Below are 21509 nucleotides of genomic sequence, written 5' to 3'. Positions count from 1 at the left end.
TGATAAAGACATTTAAGATCATATAAAACTTATTTAGGTTGAATTTTATACCAGTAGTTAGTATTTTCAAGTTAGATATAAGTATTTCTGAAAGGGACCTTATGTGAGGTGGGGTTACATATGATTCGATCCTCCAAAAATTGTGTAGGGAAACTTATGTTACTATTAAACTAGCTTTCGCTCGTTATAAAACACAAAATCGCAAGTTTTATTTTTAAACTCGCGAGCAAAATTATAATTCTAGTATTTTGTTTTTTGTATTCGCTTCGTAAGCGATATTTACATATATTTGTTTTTCAACTCGCTTGCGAGCGTGAGTTACATATAAAATTATAGACGTAAATAAAGCTGTAACATAAATTAATTTCCGGTGTATTAAAATAAAATTAAAAATCAAAATTAAAATTGAATTTAATTGAATTAAAATTAATCAATAAGCAATATTTTAAAATATTGAATAATCGATAAAAATTACGTACATCTTGTGTCTTTCGCAGCAGACATTTTGTATGGCGAATCATGTAATTCAGTACGTTGAGTGATGATTGATTAAATTACAAATAATTGCACCGTCTGAACGGGGTATGTTTTATTTAAAATTTTTCTGCTTAAAGTTTCTTGCTTTTATTAGTGGTGTCTAATTGGCTTAAGTGTTCACTGTGTTCGAAGGATTCACTTTAGTTATTTATTTTTTATATTTATTTTCTATATTTTACCGTTATAGTTTTTACATACATATTTTTATAATCTGAATTATTTACTTAATTTCGATTAGGGAAGCGAAGCTCCCTTTGATTACGCTAGTTTTATTTTAATAGGCCGGAATTTATGTTAGAGTTTTATTTATTTGTAATAATATTTATAAAGTGGTTAATTACGATTCCAATCTTTATCAGACGGGTAATTATTTAAGAAGCTTCATAAAATTAATAGTAATATATGTATGTTTGTAAAAGCTTTCAGAAATCGATTTGCCGCGGAAAGTTTTTGCACCGAAATTACCTAAGAAAAATGTTTTCGTTATTAGATCACTACTGGCTGCCGCATAGAGATAGGGCCTTATTTTGGTTATAGCACTAATGTACATACATATATTTAATGGGAAATTTTTGGTTATATATATAATTTGATTATGTCTAATAAATATAAATTTATTTAATGTTCAAAATTACAAAACTCGCCATCATTTTTATACCCTTCACCTTCGTGAGAAGGGTATATATAATTTTGTCATTCCGTTTGTAATTTCTATAATATAATTTTCCGGCCCTATAAAGTATATATATTCTGGATCCTTATAGATAGCGGAGTCGATTAAGCCATGTCCGTCTGTCTGTCTGTCCGTCTGTCTATCTGTCTGTCTGTCCGTCTGTCTGTCTGTCTGTTGAAATCAGGACCCCAGATATCGGCGAGATCCGAATCTTCAATAATTCTATTAGACATGCTTTCGAGAAGATCGCTATTTAAAATCAGCAAAATCGGTCGGTAAATAACGGAGATATGAGCAAAAATCCGAGACAACCTCTGAAAATTTCATCAAAAAATTATTATAAAAGCAACAATAACACTGTATATAGAACAAGTAAGAGTGCTATATTCGGCTGTGCCGAATCTTATATACCCTTCACCATAGTGTATTTTAAACATAATTGATCTTACAGTCTAGTTAATAAAAACATTAAAAAAATTTGAGTCGATTTAAGCCGAATGTTTCGGCGGCGGCTCAAGCAACTAAATATAGTTCGGCGGCGGCTAAGCTCCGACTCGAGGCCGGTCGACTTCGACCTCTGACTCATTGCTGGTAAACATTGACGAGACGTAGATTTTGTTTTTGTTTATCGTAAAAAAATTGTTTTGAAAAGCACTTGGAAAAAACTTGTGTTAGTTTTAAATTTCAAACTTACATTATTCGCATAAAAATTATTGTACAATAACTCACAATCTACTCTCATATAATTGAAAACGTTTTAAATACTTTTTTCTATTCATCAAAAAATATATTTGCAAAACAAAAGGGAAAATTATTCTATTTTAACAAAAATTGCAAATCATATTTTTTTTGCTGTGTATACTTTGTATGTTTGAATTCCAAACATACAAAAAAATACACAGCTGAATAAAACCAAATACATCTACACACACACGTGTACATCTTTTTCTATGTACAGTGTTTTTGCTTTTTTAACAATTTTTTGATGAAATTTTCAGAGGTTGTCTCGGATTTTTGCTCATATCTCCGTTATTTACCGACCGATTTTGCTGATTTTAAATAGCGATCTTCTCGAAAGCATGTCTAATAGAATTATTGAAGATTCAGACATCGCCGATATCTGGGGTCCTCTAAAAACTGATTTCAACAGACAGACAGACGGACAGACAGACAGACAGACAGACAGACAGACAGATAGACAGACGGACATGGCTTAATCGACTCCGCTATCTATAAGGATCAAGAATATATATACTTTATAGGGTCGGAAAATTATATTATAGCAATTACAAACGGAATGACAAACTTATATATACCCTTCTCACGAAAGTGAAGGGTATAAAAAGATGTACACGTGTGTGTGTAGATGTATTTGGTTTTATTCAGCTGTGTATTTTTTTGTATTTTTTGTTAAAATAAAATAATTTTCCCTTTTGCTTTGCAAATATATTTTTTAATGAATAGAAAAAAGTATTTAAAACGTTTTCAATTGTATGAGAGTAGATTGTGAGTTATTGTACAATAATTTTATATGCGAATAATGTAAGTTTGAAATTTAAAACTAACACACATTTTTTCCAAGTGCTTTTTAAAACAATTTTTTTTACGATAAACAAAAACAAAATCTACGTCTCGTCAATGTTTACCAGCAATGAATCAGAGGTCGAAGTCGACCGGCTTCGAGTCGGAGCTTAGCCGCCGCCGAACTATAATTAGTTGCTTGAGCCGCCGCCGAAACATTCGGCTTAAATCAACTCAAATTTTTTAATGTTTTTATAAACTAGACTGTAAGATCAATTATGTTTAAAATACACTATGGTGAAGTATACCCTTCACCATAGTGTGAAGGGTATACTTCATATTGCTATATTCGGCACAGCCGAATATAGCACTCTTACTTGTTTTTGACTCGAATGGTGAGCGAATTCTATTTACCGCTCTTTAAATTTTCAACTCTTATCACGATTTTAATTTTTAAACTCGCGAGTCGAAAAGACTTATTCGCGGAAAAATTAAATATTTAAATCGCTCGTGAGCTAATTGAAATCGATCGCTATCGCTGATAATATAAAAGTAGCAACATCTCTTCTTGTGCAACAACTTATCAGATTGTGTCTTAATCATATGGTTTTTGTTTATAATATTTATAAATTTAAATGTATAAATTTAATTTTATAAATTTATTTCAACAACAATGTGAAACAAAGAAAACATAATTAAAAAAAAAATACTTTTAAGTTTAAAATATTAACGATATAATTATATATTATATAACCAAGGAAAAACTTTTCTTACCCGGTAAGCAGTCTAGTAATATTGAAGCAATGTGAAGTACTTACTTTTGGGTTGAATAACTAATTATTTTTCTTCGAAGAGGTTAAAAATAACTGGTTAGAAATATGCTTAATCGACTTTCCCGGGTTAAAATCAGTTTCTACAGTTATTTTTGGTATTTATTTCTCAGTGCTCTATTAACTAGTTATTTTATAGTACTTTTTGGAAAAGTTTTAACATAAAAGTATCGACGTTAAAAAAATGCTAATATCAACAATGATTCAAAGCTTTAGATAATTGGACTGATTCTCTAGATAATTAGCTACAAATCCCACTGATTGATCATTACAAAAATTTTAAGATTTTTTGCTGGGAATTAATCATACTTTTTAACCACGACATAAACAATGTTGACAATTTTCGAAATACTCTTTGAAAACTTGCTTCATTTATCTATTGAAAAAAGTAGTCAGCCGTTCAAGAAATCCTGAGATAAGATTAATCAAAGGCGAGTATTGAATTCTTATTTTTTAACACTAAAATTACTGTATATTTTAAACATTTTTTTCTTCCTTTGTTAGGTTTTTAATTATTGTTCTATAATAAGGAACATTTATTCAATGATTTTTATAACAACATTTTAAGTTCTGATTTACTCACTTTTAAAATGGCGATTTCTGATTCTTGAATAGAAATCTTGGAATTAATTTATCGCCAGTTTTCAGAAACATTGTTGTTCTTCCTAAGTATTTATTATAAGTTCTTCAGTAATACACTAGTTCATGAACGTATGAGTAATAATTACCAAAATCAAAATTATTTAAATTATAATTTTACGATTATTATCCGGCTAACATAAAATTAAATAATTATTTGTAGAATAAACCAAATATGAAGTATTTTTTTGTTCGTGATGTCTCAAACGAATTATTTGGCTGCTAATAATTTGTTTTGTAAATTGAGTTATTTATTTATAGAACTAATATTTAAGAAAAAATTGAAAAAATATCATCGCTTAGCTGTTATATTAAATTGTAAAATAATGGTTTTCACACAAAAATACTCTTTTGTACCTTTCACATTCGTGAGAAGGATATAAACAAAATTTGTTTGCATTCTTGAAAAATAAACAGTGTTTAAACAAATTTTTTTTTAATCAAATTCTTTATTTGCAATCTATTCTAGAACATTAAGCAAATTTGATAATTTATAAAAATTCACATAAGTTATTAATTACCAGTGTAATCAATAACATAATCTACAAGCATATGTATTTAGATAATTATTTACATATTAAGTATAAAAATAATATTTACATAAATTTACAAGTGTATGCGCAAAATATTCGAAAACAAATAATAGTTTATTCCCTAAATGGGAGGTCTAAAACATGGATTCTTTTCAATCTCCTGATAGTTTCAGTTTCATCTAGTAATGAAATGGCCAACGGATTAACGTGATCGCTTAACCTTTGAACATATCTGTTACTAAAATTTTTTATTTCATCTTTAACATACGAAATATCCAAATCTTTATGTATTGCTTTATTCGTAATATACCATGGTGCTGCGACAATCATTCGTAACACTTTTGATTGAAATCTTTGTAAAATTTCAATGTTGGAGTTACTTGCTGTACCCCAAAGTTGAATGCCATAAGTCCATATGGGTTTTATAATACATTTATAAAGCAGTAATTTATTCTCTAAACTTAATTCAGATTTTGAACCTAACAGCCAGTACATTTTTTTTACTTTTTGATTTTATATGGTTTTTCCACGTTAGTCGCCTATCTAAATGCATTCCTAGATATTTTACATGATTACTTTTTGGGATTTGAGAGCCATTCATAAGTATAGCTGGGCAATCATCACGTCTTAAAGTGAATGTCACATGATTAGACTTTTGTTCATTTACTTTTATATTCCAATAATTTAGCCATGTCTGCAAGTTGTCAATTTGATTTTGAATTAAATTAGATGCTTCTATTGCCGACGTACTTATTGCCAAAAAGGCAGTATCGTCAGCATAAGTGGCTACCGTAACGTCACTCGAACAAGGCATATCTGAGGTAAATATTGTATACAACATCGGTCCTAGTACACTGCCTTGTGGTATTCCTGCTTTAATTTTGCAGTAGTTTGAAATTTCATTGTTTACTCTTACATAAAAGTAGCGTTCATTTAAAAAAGATTTTAGTACTAAATAATAAGGTGAGGGTAAGATTGTTTTGATTTTGTAAAGTAATCCACAGTGCCAAACTCTGTCGAATGCCTGCTGTATATCTAAAAATACGGCCGAACAGTACTTTTTTTCTTCCAATGCTCTCATAATTTCTTTTATTATTCGGTGACACTGTTCCGGTGTGCCGTGTTTATGGCGAAAACCAAACTGGTGATCAGGTATTATAGAATTTTCCTCTAAAATTGGTAATAATCTTTTTAGAAACAATCTTTCAAATATTTTAGAAAAGGTTGATAGGAGACTTATAGGTCTATAAGATGACACATTATTCTCAGGCTTATGTGTTTTGTGTATCATAATAATTTCAGCACATTTCCATTGAATAGGGAAATGCTGAAGTCTTAAGATAGAATTAAATATCATCGACAGAAAGATTATTCCTTTTTTAGGTAATTATACCCTACACCACTATAGTGGGGAGGGTATTATACGTTTGTGCTGATGTTTGTAACATACAAAAATATTGGTCCAATACCCACCTTAAAGTATACCGATCGATTCAGAATCATTTTCTGAGTCGATTAAGACATGTCCGTCCGTCCGTCTGTCCGGCTGGCTGGCTGGCTGTCCATGTAAACCTTGTGCGCAAGGTACAGGCCGCAATTTTCAAGATAATTTGATGAAATTTGGACCAAGCATGTTTTTTTGGCACAGGGACGAAGCCTATTGAAAATGGTTGAAATCGGTCCATTATTTCACCTAGCCCCCATACAACCGTACCTCCCGATTTGAACTTTTTATGCCATAATTACGTCAAATATTCTATTATCTCTCTAAAAATTGGCATAAATAAGTTTTACATAAGTATTTATGACACTGCAGATTTTCGTAAGGATCGGCCTATATTTGACCCTAGCCCCCATACAAACCCCCCTTCAAAAAATGTCTAAAACGTCTATAATTGACTTGTAACCATTTGTATCGTAATGAAACTCAACAAAACTAACTGTTATTTAAAAATATATCCTTTTCCCAAATTTACCGAGGATCGGCCCAATTTGACCTATATAAAGCCTCATTTAGAAATTTTAGTTTTTTTTTTCAATAAATTGCTTAAATATTTTGGAAAGATATTCAACATAAAAGTTTCTTTATAAAAAGTAAAAATTTTAAAAATATACTCATGGTGTAGGGTATTATATGGTCGGCCATGCCCGACTATACTTTCCTACTTGTTTTTTTAGTACAAAAGGGTCAATATTATCATATCCAGCAGACTTTTGGTTATTTAGCTTCAAAATTTCTTGTGTAACTTCCGAAGGCGTAAAGTGTTTTATTGGCAAATGCATTTGGCAAGCAACATCTAAAAAAGACTTAATTTACGAATTTTTTTTTGATTGAACAAGAATGGTTTAAAACTTTCCACTAAATATTTTGAAAAAGTTGTTGCCTTATCTTTATCCGTTCTGTTCCAATTCCATTTAAGTCTTTTATTGAAATGTTTCTTTTAATTGGACGTTTTAAGTATTTAGTTGCACTCTAAAGATTGTGCTCACTATTTTTTGCATTTACTTTTGATTTGTTAAGATAATTTCCAATCTCTTTATTTTTATGCTCGGATAGTCGCTCTTTTAAAATTTTAATTGCTAAATTAAGAATTGTTTTATCTCTTGGATTTCGGGAACGATGCCATATACCCCGCAGTCTTCTTTTATTTCGGATGAGATCCCTTATCTCTTGGGAAACGTATACATTTGTCCCATTAGATATATTTTGTGTAGGAGATAGTGTTGATAGAAAGGCAGCTTCGTGAATTAAATTAGTAAACATTTCAACAGATTCCTCTAGTTCCTCACAAGTTTTAATTGAACTATTTAAATTAAGATTTTTTTCTATCCAATAACCAAAAGAGTTTAAATCTGTTTTAGGTGAGAGTAACTTAATATTTTTATCAACAACTTTAATATTTGAATTAAGATTTATTATTAATGCTGTATGGTCTGAATCAATGTCATCATCATTCACAATATCTAACGATGTTCTTGAAATACCACTGAATACGGCAAAATCTAAGAGGTCTGGAATTTTATTGGGGTCAGTTGGCCAGTACGTGGGTCGGCCTGCAGATAATGTGGAGAAATGGCATTTTGATATGCATTTATATAATTCACGTCCTTTTGGATTTACTAACCTAGAACCCCACCATGGGTGTTTAGCATTGAAAACTCATGCCTCTAAAAATCGATTACCAATTTGATTAAAAAAGTTTTCAAAATCTTGATAATATACGTTATGTCTGGGTGGAAGATATATTGAATATATAGAAATATCGTTGTTGTTGCATTTTATTTTAAAACCGGCAGCTTGAATTAATGGTTTTCTTTTCTCTTCGGATATTTCATAACTAATAGTTGATTTTATTAGTATGGCTGCTCCAGCGTGACATCTGTCATCTGGATGATTTGCTGTAATTAAGTCATATCCCCTTATTTTAAAATGAGATTTCCTGTTAAGATGAGTTTCGGAAATTAAAAATATATCGATATATTTTGTTTTAAGATAAAGTTCTATTTCGTTAAATTTTTGCGAAATACCGTTGGCGTTCCATACTGCTATTCTGAGATTTATTTCCATAATTTGGTTGTTAAAAGAGACAACATGTTCATGAGTTGACTAAACATATTTTCAATATTTTTTATTGCGCTGGATTCACTTTCTTGGGTTTTATTATTGTTCTGTTTTAATACTTCAGAATATGTGGAATGTGCAGGAATATTATTAAAGTTATTATTTATGAAATTAGGTTGTCGACTATTTCGATAATTATTATTTAGTCTTTGTCTTAAGGCTTTATAAATTTGACAGCCTTTATAATTAGCCGTATGACTTTGTAAACAATGAATACATTTAGGTGGAGCATCTTTAGATTTGGTACATTCAGCGGTTGGATGATCCATTCCGCATTTCACACAAACAAATGGTTTTTTACAATATGATTTTGTATGACCATATTCTTGACAACGGTGGCACTGTACAATGTCATTTGTTTTGCGTTGAGGTTCAATTTTAACAACAGCACTATTAATATACCTTACTTCATATATTTTGTTATTGTTTGGAGAAGGATCCAAATCGACGAAGAACATTGGCAATGGTTGCTTTGTTATTTGGCTTCTAATGTTAGTAACGCTTCTGAATTTATGACCCAATGCTAAAAGTTCAGCTTTAATATCTACATCCGAGGTAGTATGATGGAGTCCCTTGAGAACTACTCTATAAGCTCGTTCATTCTTTAGCTGATAAGTGTGAAAACAAATGTTTTTTCATGTATATTGCTTATATTTATTGCTTTTTTTACGTTTGCTACTAGTCATCACTTGCCAGTTCATAACACTGTCTTCACTGTCACTTTTACTAGACATTCTTAAGATTTGTTTTTTTTAATCTTGTGTAGAATTGTTTTTGTTAACAAAAATTTGTTAATAATGTTTATTGTTTTTGCCTCAAAAAAAATTTTTTTTGTTTATTTTTTTCAATGTGCAAGCACAATGTAATTGTTTTTGGTAGATATTTTTTTTGTTTAAATTTTTGAATTTTTTTTTTTGTTTTTAAATTTTAACTGAGAAAAATAATAAGTGCACAGAATACGTCTGGTCACTTACAGAGATCAATCGCCTTAAACAAATTTGAACACAGTTTATGAAGTAACTGTTTTTTTTGTGTGTTTTGTTTTGACCTACAAAGTTAGTCATTAGTAGCGAAGTTTTTCTTGGGTAATTAAAAATATATTTTTAATCTACAGAAATATATGTATGTATATACATTAATATGACGTACCTGTCCTATATTGAGCTCTTGGGGAAATTGATTCAGTACAGTTCCATAACTATTTTTGTCTTCATCGATCACTGACACTATTAATGCAATTAACTTATGCCAAAAATCCACACTATCCAATTTTGGTCCGTGGTCGTCAGATTCACGTTTGGCTTCGTTTGGATCCACCTTTTAAAAGTAAAATTTAATGAAATGCACATACATAATTACTTCGATATAAATAATTTCATAACCAGTTTGTGATATCGGTTGAATAGTTTGTTGTTCGAAAAGAATAATGGTACCAATCAGTCTTACCTGAAATTCCCTGTTATATAATTCGTAACAGTTCTCGAAAAGGAATTGATAAGTGGATCTAAGACAAGCTTTGACGCAATCTTTGACGACTGTACTTGCTCTCGGTGGACTTGATAACTCTTGTACCTTAAATAATTTATATATTTTAATAAAAAGGACACATTTAACAATTTTAATAACAATATTATCCCTTGTGATTATTGATTATTATCAATTACTTACTTTCATGCGGAAAAATGTTATACTGGTCAAAAGATCCACAGTCGATTTCAAATCCATTAGCTTCTCTTGACTAGATGCGGGGAAATTATTGCGATACATTGATAAATCAATTCGTAATGAATTGTGTAATTGGTCCAAAAGTTTTACAAACTTTTCTTTCTTTAATGTAACAAAATGAATGTATAAAATTAGTATATAAATCTTTTCAAATTTCGAGCAGTGTGAGTCGGATTAGTATAAGTAACGTATCGACTGAAAAGCTAAAAATTCAATACATTTTAATCATTACAAATTTAAATGTAATCTGATTTCACAAGTTTCAGACTCATGTAAATACAGCTTCAAACTTATTAGTGTTGAATTTGGAGCTTGTGATAAATCATAAACCAATATTGTGTTTAAACAATTAAATTGTCCTAAAATCGACAGTTAATCGACTTCGGTTTGGCGTGGAATTATTCGCTTTAAATGGATTGGTTTAAAAAAAATTAATGTTACATTAATCCGATACTCACTCTTCGAAATTCACAGAAAGAAATATTCAAATCTTTAAAAGTAGGGTTGTCAATTTATTGTGTTTAAAATTGTTCAAAAAAAATTTACAATATTTTTTTATTCGAGTAGTCGATTAAGTATTAATGATGACGAATAAAAGTTTTTATTTTAATAATATGATAAAATAGAAATAAAACTTGCCAAACATCTCTTAAGATGTTTGGTAAATAACGGATATTCGTAATATATGCAATTAAAAATCAGTAATATAATTAAATAAATATCATTTTAAATTTCTCAACGAAGACCTTTATAATAATACCCAGCAAAATATTTGCTTACAATGATTACCATTAAATACTTCATTAGTGACTTACTTTGTAGGTAAAGTTTTAAAAAAAATCAAAATAAAGAAACAAAGAAAAATAAAACAGTTACTTTTTCTGTTTTTTTTTCCTTTTTTTGTAAATAAAATAGTATTTGTGTGTGAAAACTATTACAAACAAACATTTAGAAGACAAAACTATTGCGCATCACCCCAGACGCCACGTCAGAAACACTTCTGGACAATTGTCAGACGAGAACGCACATTTTACAAAAACAAAATACATTGATTTCGAATTTTCGTCTTCTAGAAATACACTTTTAAGTTACTTCCGGATGATAGTTAGAAGAGTGCATCCATTTTGCTTAAACAAAAAAACATGACTGCTGAACTTTTTTCATCTGGAAGTATACGTTTTAGTGACTTCTGTATGAGAGTTGGGTGAGAACACACATTTTACAATAACAAAATACATTGTTTCCTAATTTGTATCTTTTTTATTTGTATGTTTATGTCACTTCTGGAAGGAGTTTGAAGAGTTTTTACATTAATGTTGTATTTTATTCATCTGGAAGTGTGGATTTTAGTCACTTCTGGACGATTGTCAGACGAGAGCACACATTTTACAAAAACAAAATACATTGATTTTTAGTTTTCGCCATCTGAAAGTATAGTTTTAGGTTACTTCCGGATGAAAGTAAGAAGAGTACAAAAACAAAAAAATATAAATACTCCATCTTTTAGCGTGAACGCGAAAAAAATAAAAATAAATAATGCAGAAATTTTGCTAAGTTCAGTGATGTTTTGTCCAGTCATGTTTAGTTTTAATTATTCATTGTTAAACTTAAATGAGTTATTGAATTTAAAGTTCATAGAAAAATAGTGTAATTATAATGTGATAAAGTAATAAAAAACAATATGACAGTGATGTGTTAAAAGTCAACTGTTAATAAACATTTAATAAGGTTTTGTTAATTGGCGAAGTTTATTAAATATATACCAAAAAGTAATTATCTTCAAGGATTATATAAATTAAATTAAAAAGTGAGTTGTCATATTTTACATTAATATACTATTTGAGGAATAAGTTAACAACTCTAAACGGCTTCCATTTCCATTGTCTTTATCTTTATTGGTTTAGGAGTTATAAGCATTTAAAGACTTTTTCAAGTTGTACGTTTCGTCTTTCATTTGATGAACATTGCATTTTTAACCTATTTAGATTTATTTGAGTTAAATCTTATCTTTCAATATTTTTTAAACTATTAGCGCGTTTAGGTCCTGTTTCTAGATTACGTATGATCACTTTGAGCTAAAGTTTTATTTGTATTTCATTATCGTAACAAAAACAAAATACATTAAAATTTTTACTTAAAGTATTCAAACGCTATTTGGAATCATTATATTGAAATTAAAACTACTGTTTTATACATAAATTAGTTTTTGTCTTGGGTCACTCGACACGAAATTGAATTGAATTGAAGATATTTAATATTGAAATCAGATATTTTTAAACCCACCTTTTTTAAATAAATATAATTTTATTAATTTTCATATAGCTTTGTATTTAATTATTCTAATTATAGGTACTTTTTTAGTTATTAACATCAGGTCTTTCTATGACCTATCATATGATTCTAATATTCTTAATATTGAGCATGCCGTTCCCAAGATATTAAACCTAAGTAGATATTTTTTGAACGTGTATAACTCCTTAATTAGAAGAGAAAAATAGTATTGCAGTATTAGTGTTAGTGACTGTAAATAATTTTAAAAATAAACCATGGCTCGTAATTTCCAATCTTTATAGATGGTTTAATTCCAAGTTATTTAAAAAATGTTCATGAAAGGTAATGTTTTTATTGATTAAAAACAATAAATTAATAAATTAAATTTTAATTATTTTATTTTTTTAGGAAGTAGAAGCTAATATTGTACCCCCTATTAAAATACTTCTAACCGAATTAAAATCACGCGGTCGATTGTTTGCAGAAAATGTAAAAAATGGATCTGACAGTTTAAATTTTGGTGTAAATGTATTGGACATAAGAGAATCCTATTTTATTGCTTCCTAAAGTATAAGAGGTAATTTCAATAAATACAAAAGTATGTATATTCAATATTAATTATATTATTTTTTTTCATTTTGTTGAAGGATTAGTGCGTTCCAAAATATAACTCTTACAATTTGATGGATTGATCATAAAATTTATGAAGAATTACAAAAATATTTTAGAGTCCAACGTTTTACAATTTTTGGAAGTATACCAGTCAGCAGTTGGAATATTAATACAGATTTCCTGAAAATTATCTTATTATAAGGTAATTATTCTAAATTTTTGATACATATGTACATTAGACCGACTCACTCTGTATGGAAAGCAAAAACGAGTTTTTGTTACCCCTCTCAAAATGTTCCTTGCTTTGTTTTATGATGATTCCCAAAATATTTTAAATCTAGGGATGACCGTTCGTGAGCTGGACCAAATTAAAAAAAGGTATTTTGAAATTATTTTTTTTTAAATTTTTGTTTGTTTTGAAACAAAATATCCAATACGGGGTATCGTTTAAAAGATATTTAAAGCCGCGTCCAATGATGTATTAATCATAAATAACCGTCTGCTTATAATTGTCATATTCCAAAATATTTAAAATTGTTAGGTTTTTCACTAAGAAAAATAAAATGTATGCACAATTCTGCTAATTTTGCGCACCACTAGACTTGGCTTTAAAAAAACCTTTCAACTGATACCACATACTATGTATATTGTTTAAGAAATACTGTATAATTTAAAACAAGATAACTAAAAAGGGACTTTTTTGAGTCGGTCTAATGTACATATATTACTTTTTTTGTTAAATCAATTATTTTTTCTACTATTTTAATTTAATTTATTTCACTAAAAACTATAAAATTTTATTTTATTTAGATTTATTTTTATAGATTTTATTTTGGTGAGTATACAAATAGAAGAAGAGAAAACTCATCTTCTGGAAGACGAGAATACTCATCTTCTAGAAGAAGAGAAAACTCTTCTTCTAGAAGAAGAGTTTTTTCTTCTTCTAGAAGAAGATAAGATAGAAACACTTCTAGATGATACTAAGTAGTCACTTCAAGAAGTGACTTCCTAGTTACATCTAGAAGAGTCTTTGGCAATACCTTACTTCCAAGAGTCATCTAGAAGTTTCTTCTGCGGGTCTTCCAGAAGTATCTTCCACGTTACTCTTAGACGTTCCCCAGATCGGCATCAGTTCTTCCCGACTGGTGACAAGAATTCTTATACTTCCGCAACATCGCTGGCTAGATTTTAGCATGTTTGGAAGTTTCACACGGGTAACTTCCGCAATAGAAAATGTTTGTAGGGATTATTTGACGCAAAATAAAACAACAAAGCAGTGGTGTAGTAAGAGTAGCATTCAACTGGTAGACAGAAGGTATTGAGTTCAACCCCAGTCTGTGTCGACTTTTTACTTTTATTTTTTCATAAATATTTTTTAAATAACTCTACTAAAAAACAACTTATGTATTTCCAACCAAATAATATTGACTTACTTTTGGAACATCTCAAACAAAATTAAGTACTTTTTCTAGTAGAATTGTAAGCACTTTACTCGATGAGTTCTGGTGATTTTTCTAGTGAATTTTTAAGCAAATATTTTACTGGGTATATAAGATGTTTAACTAACCTGGAGCAATATGAGTGCATTTCATCAGCTAACATATTTTTATACCCTTCATATAATATAAATTCGCGACCCTATAAAGTATATAATATCAAATTCTGGATACTTATAGATAGTGGAGTCGATTAAGATATATTTGGTATGTCAGTCGTCAATAATTCTAAATCTGAAAAATCGGTTTATAAATAACAAAGATTTTTTGTGGAATAGTTAAAAAAAAACTATTTTAAATAAAACACTAACGTGGAGGGTATATAAGATTCGACACAGCCGAATGTATAACTTTTACTTGTTAATATTAGTTTTTTACCTTTTTCTGGGATTTTATATAACAACCGTACTATTTATTAATACATATATAAAACAACAATTTTTTTCTTTGTAAAACGCAACTTGGATTTTATTGACTAAAAGCCAAGTGATGACAATCGCATGAATTTATTTAAGTGTGTAATTAAGTTCGTGCGTTTTGTGACATAAAATAAAAACAAGTAAGTAAGTAAAAACAAGTTTACTAAGGCTTGTATAAATCTTAGGTATGCGAACTTTTTCGAGATACATTTAAATTATACAGAATTATGAGCTCAAAAGCTCTTTTCGGGGGGACCGATTTTAACCATTTTCAATAGGCTTCGTCCTTGGGTCAAAAGAAACATGTATGCCAAATTTCATCAAATTATCTTGAAAATTGCGATCTGTACTTTGATAACAACGTTTACATAAACACACGGACGGACAGACATCGTTAAATCAACTCAGAAAGTTCATCGATACTAGATGAAAACATGTTCGATTTCATTTTTCAATTATTTTTTAATTTTATTTCCACTATATGATAAAATACCAAAAATAAGAAGACTCGTGTCTTCAAGTTTTGCCCAAAGTAATACACTTTTTTAGTTATAGGCCCACAGATTTGAGGCCTCAGTGTCATCATATATTGCAAACCGTTTGGAGTTTCGATTTGCTCCTTTAGGGAATTTTGTTCCTCTCATCACAAATAACCAAAAATGTGAACAAATAAAGTCAAAAAATCTTCATGAGAATAGCAAAATTTATTTTTTTTTCTTGTTCAGGTCTATAAGTAGCGAACCGTTCAAAATTTAAGAAAACAATCAACTACAAAAATCTCAATAAACAACTTTTTAGAACATATGAAATTTCTAGGAATAATAGGTAAGTCGCAAAAGTAAACTCCAACATTAGGGTGTCCCATGGACCACTTTTTGGGAGGAATACCTCTAAAACGATGCGTTTGAATGAAATAAATACGGGAAAAATTAAAAAAAACATATTTGAAGTCCTAAGTTCCTTACCTGTGAATGAAAATCTTTATCTAAGTACAATATGTTCTAACATTTTTTTCTGCAATCTTTTCGAATTGGGTGTCAAAAATTCCGCAATTTTAAGCTTGTCGCGGGAAAAATAATTAAAATTGTTGTTAGTGTATTTCTGGTCCTCAAAACGACTTTTATTGAATTATAATTTGTATGCCCCGAATTCTACAAAAATTTTTAAGTCCATCAACATTGTAAACATAATACTAATAATTATACCCTTCACCTTAATTGGGGGCCTATAACAAAAAAAGTGCATGACTTCGGGCCAAACTGGAGGACACGGGTCTTCTTATTTTTGGTATTTTATCATATAGTGGTGCCGTATATGGTTATTCTACTAAAAATTACACACAGTGTAATTATTTAAGAAATTTTGATAAAAATATAAAAATTTGTTGTTTATATTAAACCAAATTATTAAAATATAAGAATTGTATAGTTTCTTATATTTTAATAATAACCATGAGACAATTATATAACACTAATTTTTAAGTCCATCAATAAAACTACAAAAATTTTTAAGTCCGTCAACATTGTAAATATAATACTAATAATCAGGGAAACCGAAAACATGTTCTAAAAAAGTGTTTAAAGCGCTTTAAATATGCCGTAAAAACTCAAAATATGCTCTAAAAATAAAATTTTTCATTATTTTTTAACATTGAAAAGCTCAAAAAGACAGAAATTGTAATGAAATAATAAATGTTTAGTGTCATATTTCATTCTGCAAGATTTTTTATAATTGATTCATCTCATAGTTTGAGGAACTAGTTTAATAGAATTCCGTTTTACGTTCAGATAACCAATAAATAACATGAAACCATTTGGACCCCAAAAAACATATTTCAAACGACAAAGTTTGACACATTTCTAACAATTGTATTCATAGCTTCTAAACTGTCATTTTAATTGGTGTTGTCATAAATTCCAATAATTAGTTTTTTAAACTATAAAAATGGATTGGTCTCATGAAATCAAAAGTAATAGGTTTTATGTCTGATTTAAAATGTAATGCTTTATTGAACAAAAAACTATAACATTGGTTTTCGTGAGAGTAATGTATTTTTTGCAGTTTTTAAGTTCTACAAACGAATTTTGAAAAATTAAAAATAAAAAAATTAAATTTTATTTTTTTTAAATAAAGTTTTGAAAATGTACGAAAACGAAAAAAAAGCGAAAACATCAAAATATGCACTAAAAGAGTATGCTCTAAAACCCCGAAAATATGCCTTAAATATGCTAAAAAAAGTCAAACCATGCAAAATTATGCTCTTATGGGTAAAATATGCAAAAATATGCTCTAACAAATCGATGCCAAAATTCTTAAATTGGTCTGAAACGTATAAATATCTTATGCATTTGCATATTTTGGGTTCCCTGCTAATAATTATACCCTTCACCTTATTTGGGGACCTATAACAAAAAAAGTGCATGACTTCGGGCCAAACTTATATTTGGTATTTTATCATATAGTGGTGCCGTATATGGTTATTCAACCAAAAATTACACACAGTGTAATTTTTTAAAAAATTTTGATAAAAATGTAAAAATTTGTTGTTGATATTAAACCAAATTATTACAATGTATGAATTGTATTGTTTCTTATATTTTAATAATAACCATGAGACAATTATATAACACTACTTGTACTGATCTTAAATGAATTTTCACATGTATTTTAATCCAACAAATGTTATTGGAACATATTTTTCAGAGCAATAAAAATTACGCAAAAAATCTACTACTAACAATAATTCAAAATACCTAGATACTATACAAAAATTAGCGTCATAAGACCAGAATAAAATATAAAAAAATACTTAAGTTTTTTAGGAATTTTCCATAATTTTGCGGAATTGTATCATTAACAAACTAAAGACATCGTACTGACGACCCACATTGTCTATCTAGATAGGAATACCTGTTACCAACAAAGTGCGCTTTACTAGATTGAGTAATATGGATATCTACACAAGTGATAATGTCAAAGCGACGATGTCAGCAACTAAAGAAAAATTTTGTAACTTTTACGCTCTTGCTATGAGTTTTGATTACGTTAGGATTGTCGTGTGAATTGCCGAAAATCTTCGTTAATGGTTAGTTATATAGTAGTGTCATTGGCGAATTCAGAATATCAAGCGAATTGGTTATATTTTGTTTATATGTACCTAGCAAAAACGCGGTAATTGATTGTACTTCCATAACTACTTACTTTTAAATGACTACTATTTATCATCTTCATTACTGGGAAGTACTCTAGTAATGACTTACATATAATGTGTTACAGAAGTACTTTATTATCGGGTGATTTCCGAAATTTTATATTAATTCATAATAAAATAGTATAGAATGATTTAATTTTTGTCAGTTACCTTTTCCAAATTAATTTTAAATATTTTTCGCTATGTTCGACTGTTTGTTCAAAAAAAATAAAAATAAATTTTAATATGTTGAAGATATTATTGTATTTGCATCTAGAGTCCTCTTGTAATTAAAATTGTCAAAAATTTAATAATAATTTTTGAAGCTTACTAATAGAAAATAAATAAAATTGAACAAATAAAAATAAAAACAAGTATGAATTTATAGTCGGACATTGCCGACCATATGATACCCTACACCAGTCATTATGTTAAAATTCTGATTTTTTTTAAATAAAGCATTTAATTTGTTTTATTGTGGAATATTTTTTTACTTATTGTTGACAAAAAAGAGAGATTTTCTAAACCCCAGAACTACTTGTGGGGTACATGCGCCAAATATATAATGCTTGTAGAACAAAATTTGGTTAAAATATAGAAAAAATCAGTAATAATTTGTTTTAGTTATACCCTTCACCTTCGTGAGAAATTAGACAAAATTACCTTTCCATTGATATATAACATGCATACCTAATGTTTTTTAAGTGACAAATTAATTAGGGAAAACTCAACATCTTTTAGAGAATTTACCTAGTACTATTATTTTCATCCATACATTTGTTAGGCATGTTTTACTACCTAAATTTTTATGAATTTTTACAGCCACTTTTTACGATTAATCTTTTATTCTTTATCCCTAAAAAAATAACAAGTATTTATTTTATATAAAAATAGTCTTTATTTATTTTTCTTATAAATTAATATAATTTTGTAAAATAATCGGTATCACAGTAGTCCATATCTAAAAGATAAAGTAAATCTTTAAATTCATGAATATTTTCAAATGTTAACGTTTTGTAGCAAATCCAACGTTTCCTTATAGTAGATAAAACAGGATCAGAAGATAGAATCAGATTATTAAAAATATCTTCATTTTGAGACTGCCTAGAACACTTCCTTGAGCTAAACTGATGAATATGCTTAAAGTCTCTATTCCTCGATTCTTGGGGTTCTGTACGCTCTCCTAAAGGCAGAATATTATGTTCTATGATGACCTTTCCATGACATAATATCTTGTGAACTGTAGGTGTCATTTCTTTCCAGGGATATAATTCCAAAAGTAATTTAGAAACTTTTGTAGAATACTCTCCAAATTTTGTTGCGTTCACTTTATGCTTGCTATTTATCGCCATTAGAATAATCGTTTGTGCTTCCATATCCTGTGAGTGGTTTATCAATATTTAATCCCATCCGCTTTTTAAATTCCTCTTGAATTCTTCGTTTCTCACTGGCTCTCATTTCCATTAACTCCTTATTGTTATTTGCACTTTTGTTTGCATTTTCCGGTATGCTTCTGTACTTTAAATCATATGCTAAATGTAGAAAATGTTCCAGAAATCGTATGCGAGCATGTAGGGGGGATATTCCAAATTGTAATGTTTCCTCATTTATTGATCTTTGCTTGGAAATATTCGAAAATTCTGATTTTTTATCACCACATATGTAGCAGTACCAAGTAGATGATGTTCCTGTAATGGCATTTCCAACTTTCCAATCAATCATTGTAAGTTTTAAATCATAGGACATGTTAAACGAATAATTTTCTATTTCGATTGTTATAGGTTCCAAGTTTTTAATTTCTGCTTCAATACGATTTATCAAATCTTGCGTTGTTGTTTTGGATTCCTTTATATAATCAAAGCTTATTGGCCTACAAAAAGCTTTGGATCCTGGAGTCGAATTCTTCCAAATATCATCGAAACTGGTTGATGGAGAATCGCTGTCAGCATACTTTCGAATTCTTAATGGAACTAGCGATGCCATAAATACACTTTTATACTCGGAAGATGATTCACTTGTGTTGATTTGTTTATATTCCGAGAGTGCTGATAATCCATCACATCCCCACTTACAAATGAGTTGAAGATCACAAGAATTTATTTTTTTTAGTTGGTCTGAAGAAAAGTCAGAAGCAATCCTTAAAGCAGTATTTTCGAGTAGAGCGCCGAGTCCAATAATAGCCTTCCGATCAGTTATTTCAATAGGAAGTGGTATAATGTTTTTCTTCTTTTCATTTATTTTGTCATATGATGGTAAAACATCCACTCCTTTTTCAGATAGCGCCTTTCTTAACGTTATGTAGTTATCACGACTTAATCCCAGCTGCAATATAAGCGCAATAGCTTCTTCCTCAGTGAACGTTGTATCAGATGATGGCGTGGGTATACTCTTTACAATTCTTTTCAGTCGTCTTGGTGATGCGGTTGGAAAAATATTTGCAATTTTTATTGCATCCAAAGGCTGTTTTTCTTTTCTTAACATTGCTTTAAAAGTGTCGAAACTTCTTCGTTAGATAAGGTTTCTAGTGAAGTTGATAACCTTTTCCTCTTTGATTTTGAGCTCAAATCCTCATACAGGGAGCACCGACAGTTGATACGCAAATAGCAACTTCTACACATTCATCCAGCCAATCAGAAAATTTCGATCGAAATTTAGCAATGGAATACCGAACACTCTTCAGTTTTATCATCATGCTTTTATAAAATTTTCAATTTTACATATATCAGTTTTATCACTTTATTTTTATGTGCAGTTTCAATATATTTCAATAAGAAGTTGACTTTATCTTGAAAAAGGAGCTGAAGAGTGTTCAAATAAAATGGAGCACAAATCATTTTTTTTAGTACGATCGCCATGGTTAGATGGTTAAATTACAAATAATTACAAACAGATATAAAGTTGTCTTATATATTAATTACAGGTACTTAAATTAAAATTATTTTTTAAAGGGTTATGATATTCTACCTAATATGTCTAAAGTATCCTTATGTAATGAATTTTTCCTCAATAGGTCACTTTAATAAGCTACCTATTAAAGTGACCTATAGGGGTAAAAATCATTGCAGTTTAAAAAATAATACCTGTAAATTTTTTAATATATGTAACAAATTTAAGAGTTAACCTTATGGATGAAAATAATAGTGCTAGGTAAATTTTCTAAAAGAGGTTTAGTTTTTCCTAATTAATTTGTCTCTTAAAAACATTAGGTAGGCATGTTATACATCAATGGAAAGGTAATTTTTTGAAAATTAAAAAATTCGCGGAATACTTAAAGAAAATTAAAAATGTTTTTTATTCAGTTTTTGCGAAGATACAAATTTTTCAAATTGCAATAAAAATTATTTATGAATATTTTTTGATGAAATTTTACAGTTAGGTAGACTTTTTTATCAAAATCCATAATTAAATAAAAATTTCGAATTTTCAGAGTTAACCTTATGA

General features: G+C 29.0%; 1 protein-coding gene across 1 annotated transcript in view; it reads right to left on the bottom strand.

Annotated features, from left to right (window-relative positions):
* The window catches only part of LOC111687737, a 123185-nt gene that overhangs the window by 15399 nt on the left and 86277 nt on the right, over positions 1–21509 (bottom strand). The window contains exons 12-14 of the mRNA XM_046953511.1: positions 10024–10182; positions 9802–9927; positions 9505–9672 (exon numbers count right to left, since the gene is read on the bottom strand). Of these exons, the coding sequence (XP_046809467.1) occupies positions 9505–9672; positions 9802–9927; positions 10024–10182 (453 nt within the window). The remainder of the gene's footprint in view (positions 1–9504; positions 9673–9801; positions 9928–10023; positions 10183–21509) is intronic.

Source organism: Lucilia cuprina, chromosome X (genome assembly GCF_022045245.1).
Source record: "Lucilia cuprina isolate Lc7/37 chromosome X, ASM2204524v1, whole genome shotgun sequence".
Lineage (NCBI taxonomy): Eukaryota > Metazoa > Arthropoda > Insecta > Diptera > Calliphoridae > Lucilia > Lucilia cuprina.
Note: the sequence above shows the minus strand (reverse complement) of the source record. Positions and strands in the feature narration are given on the sequence as shown.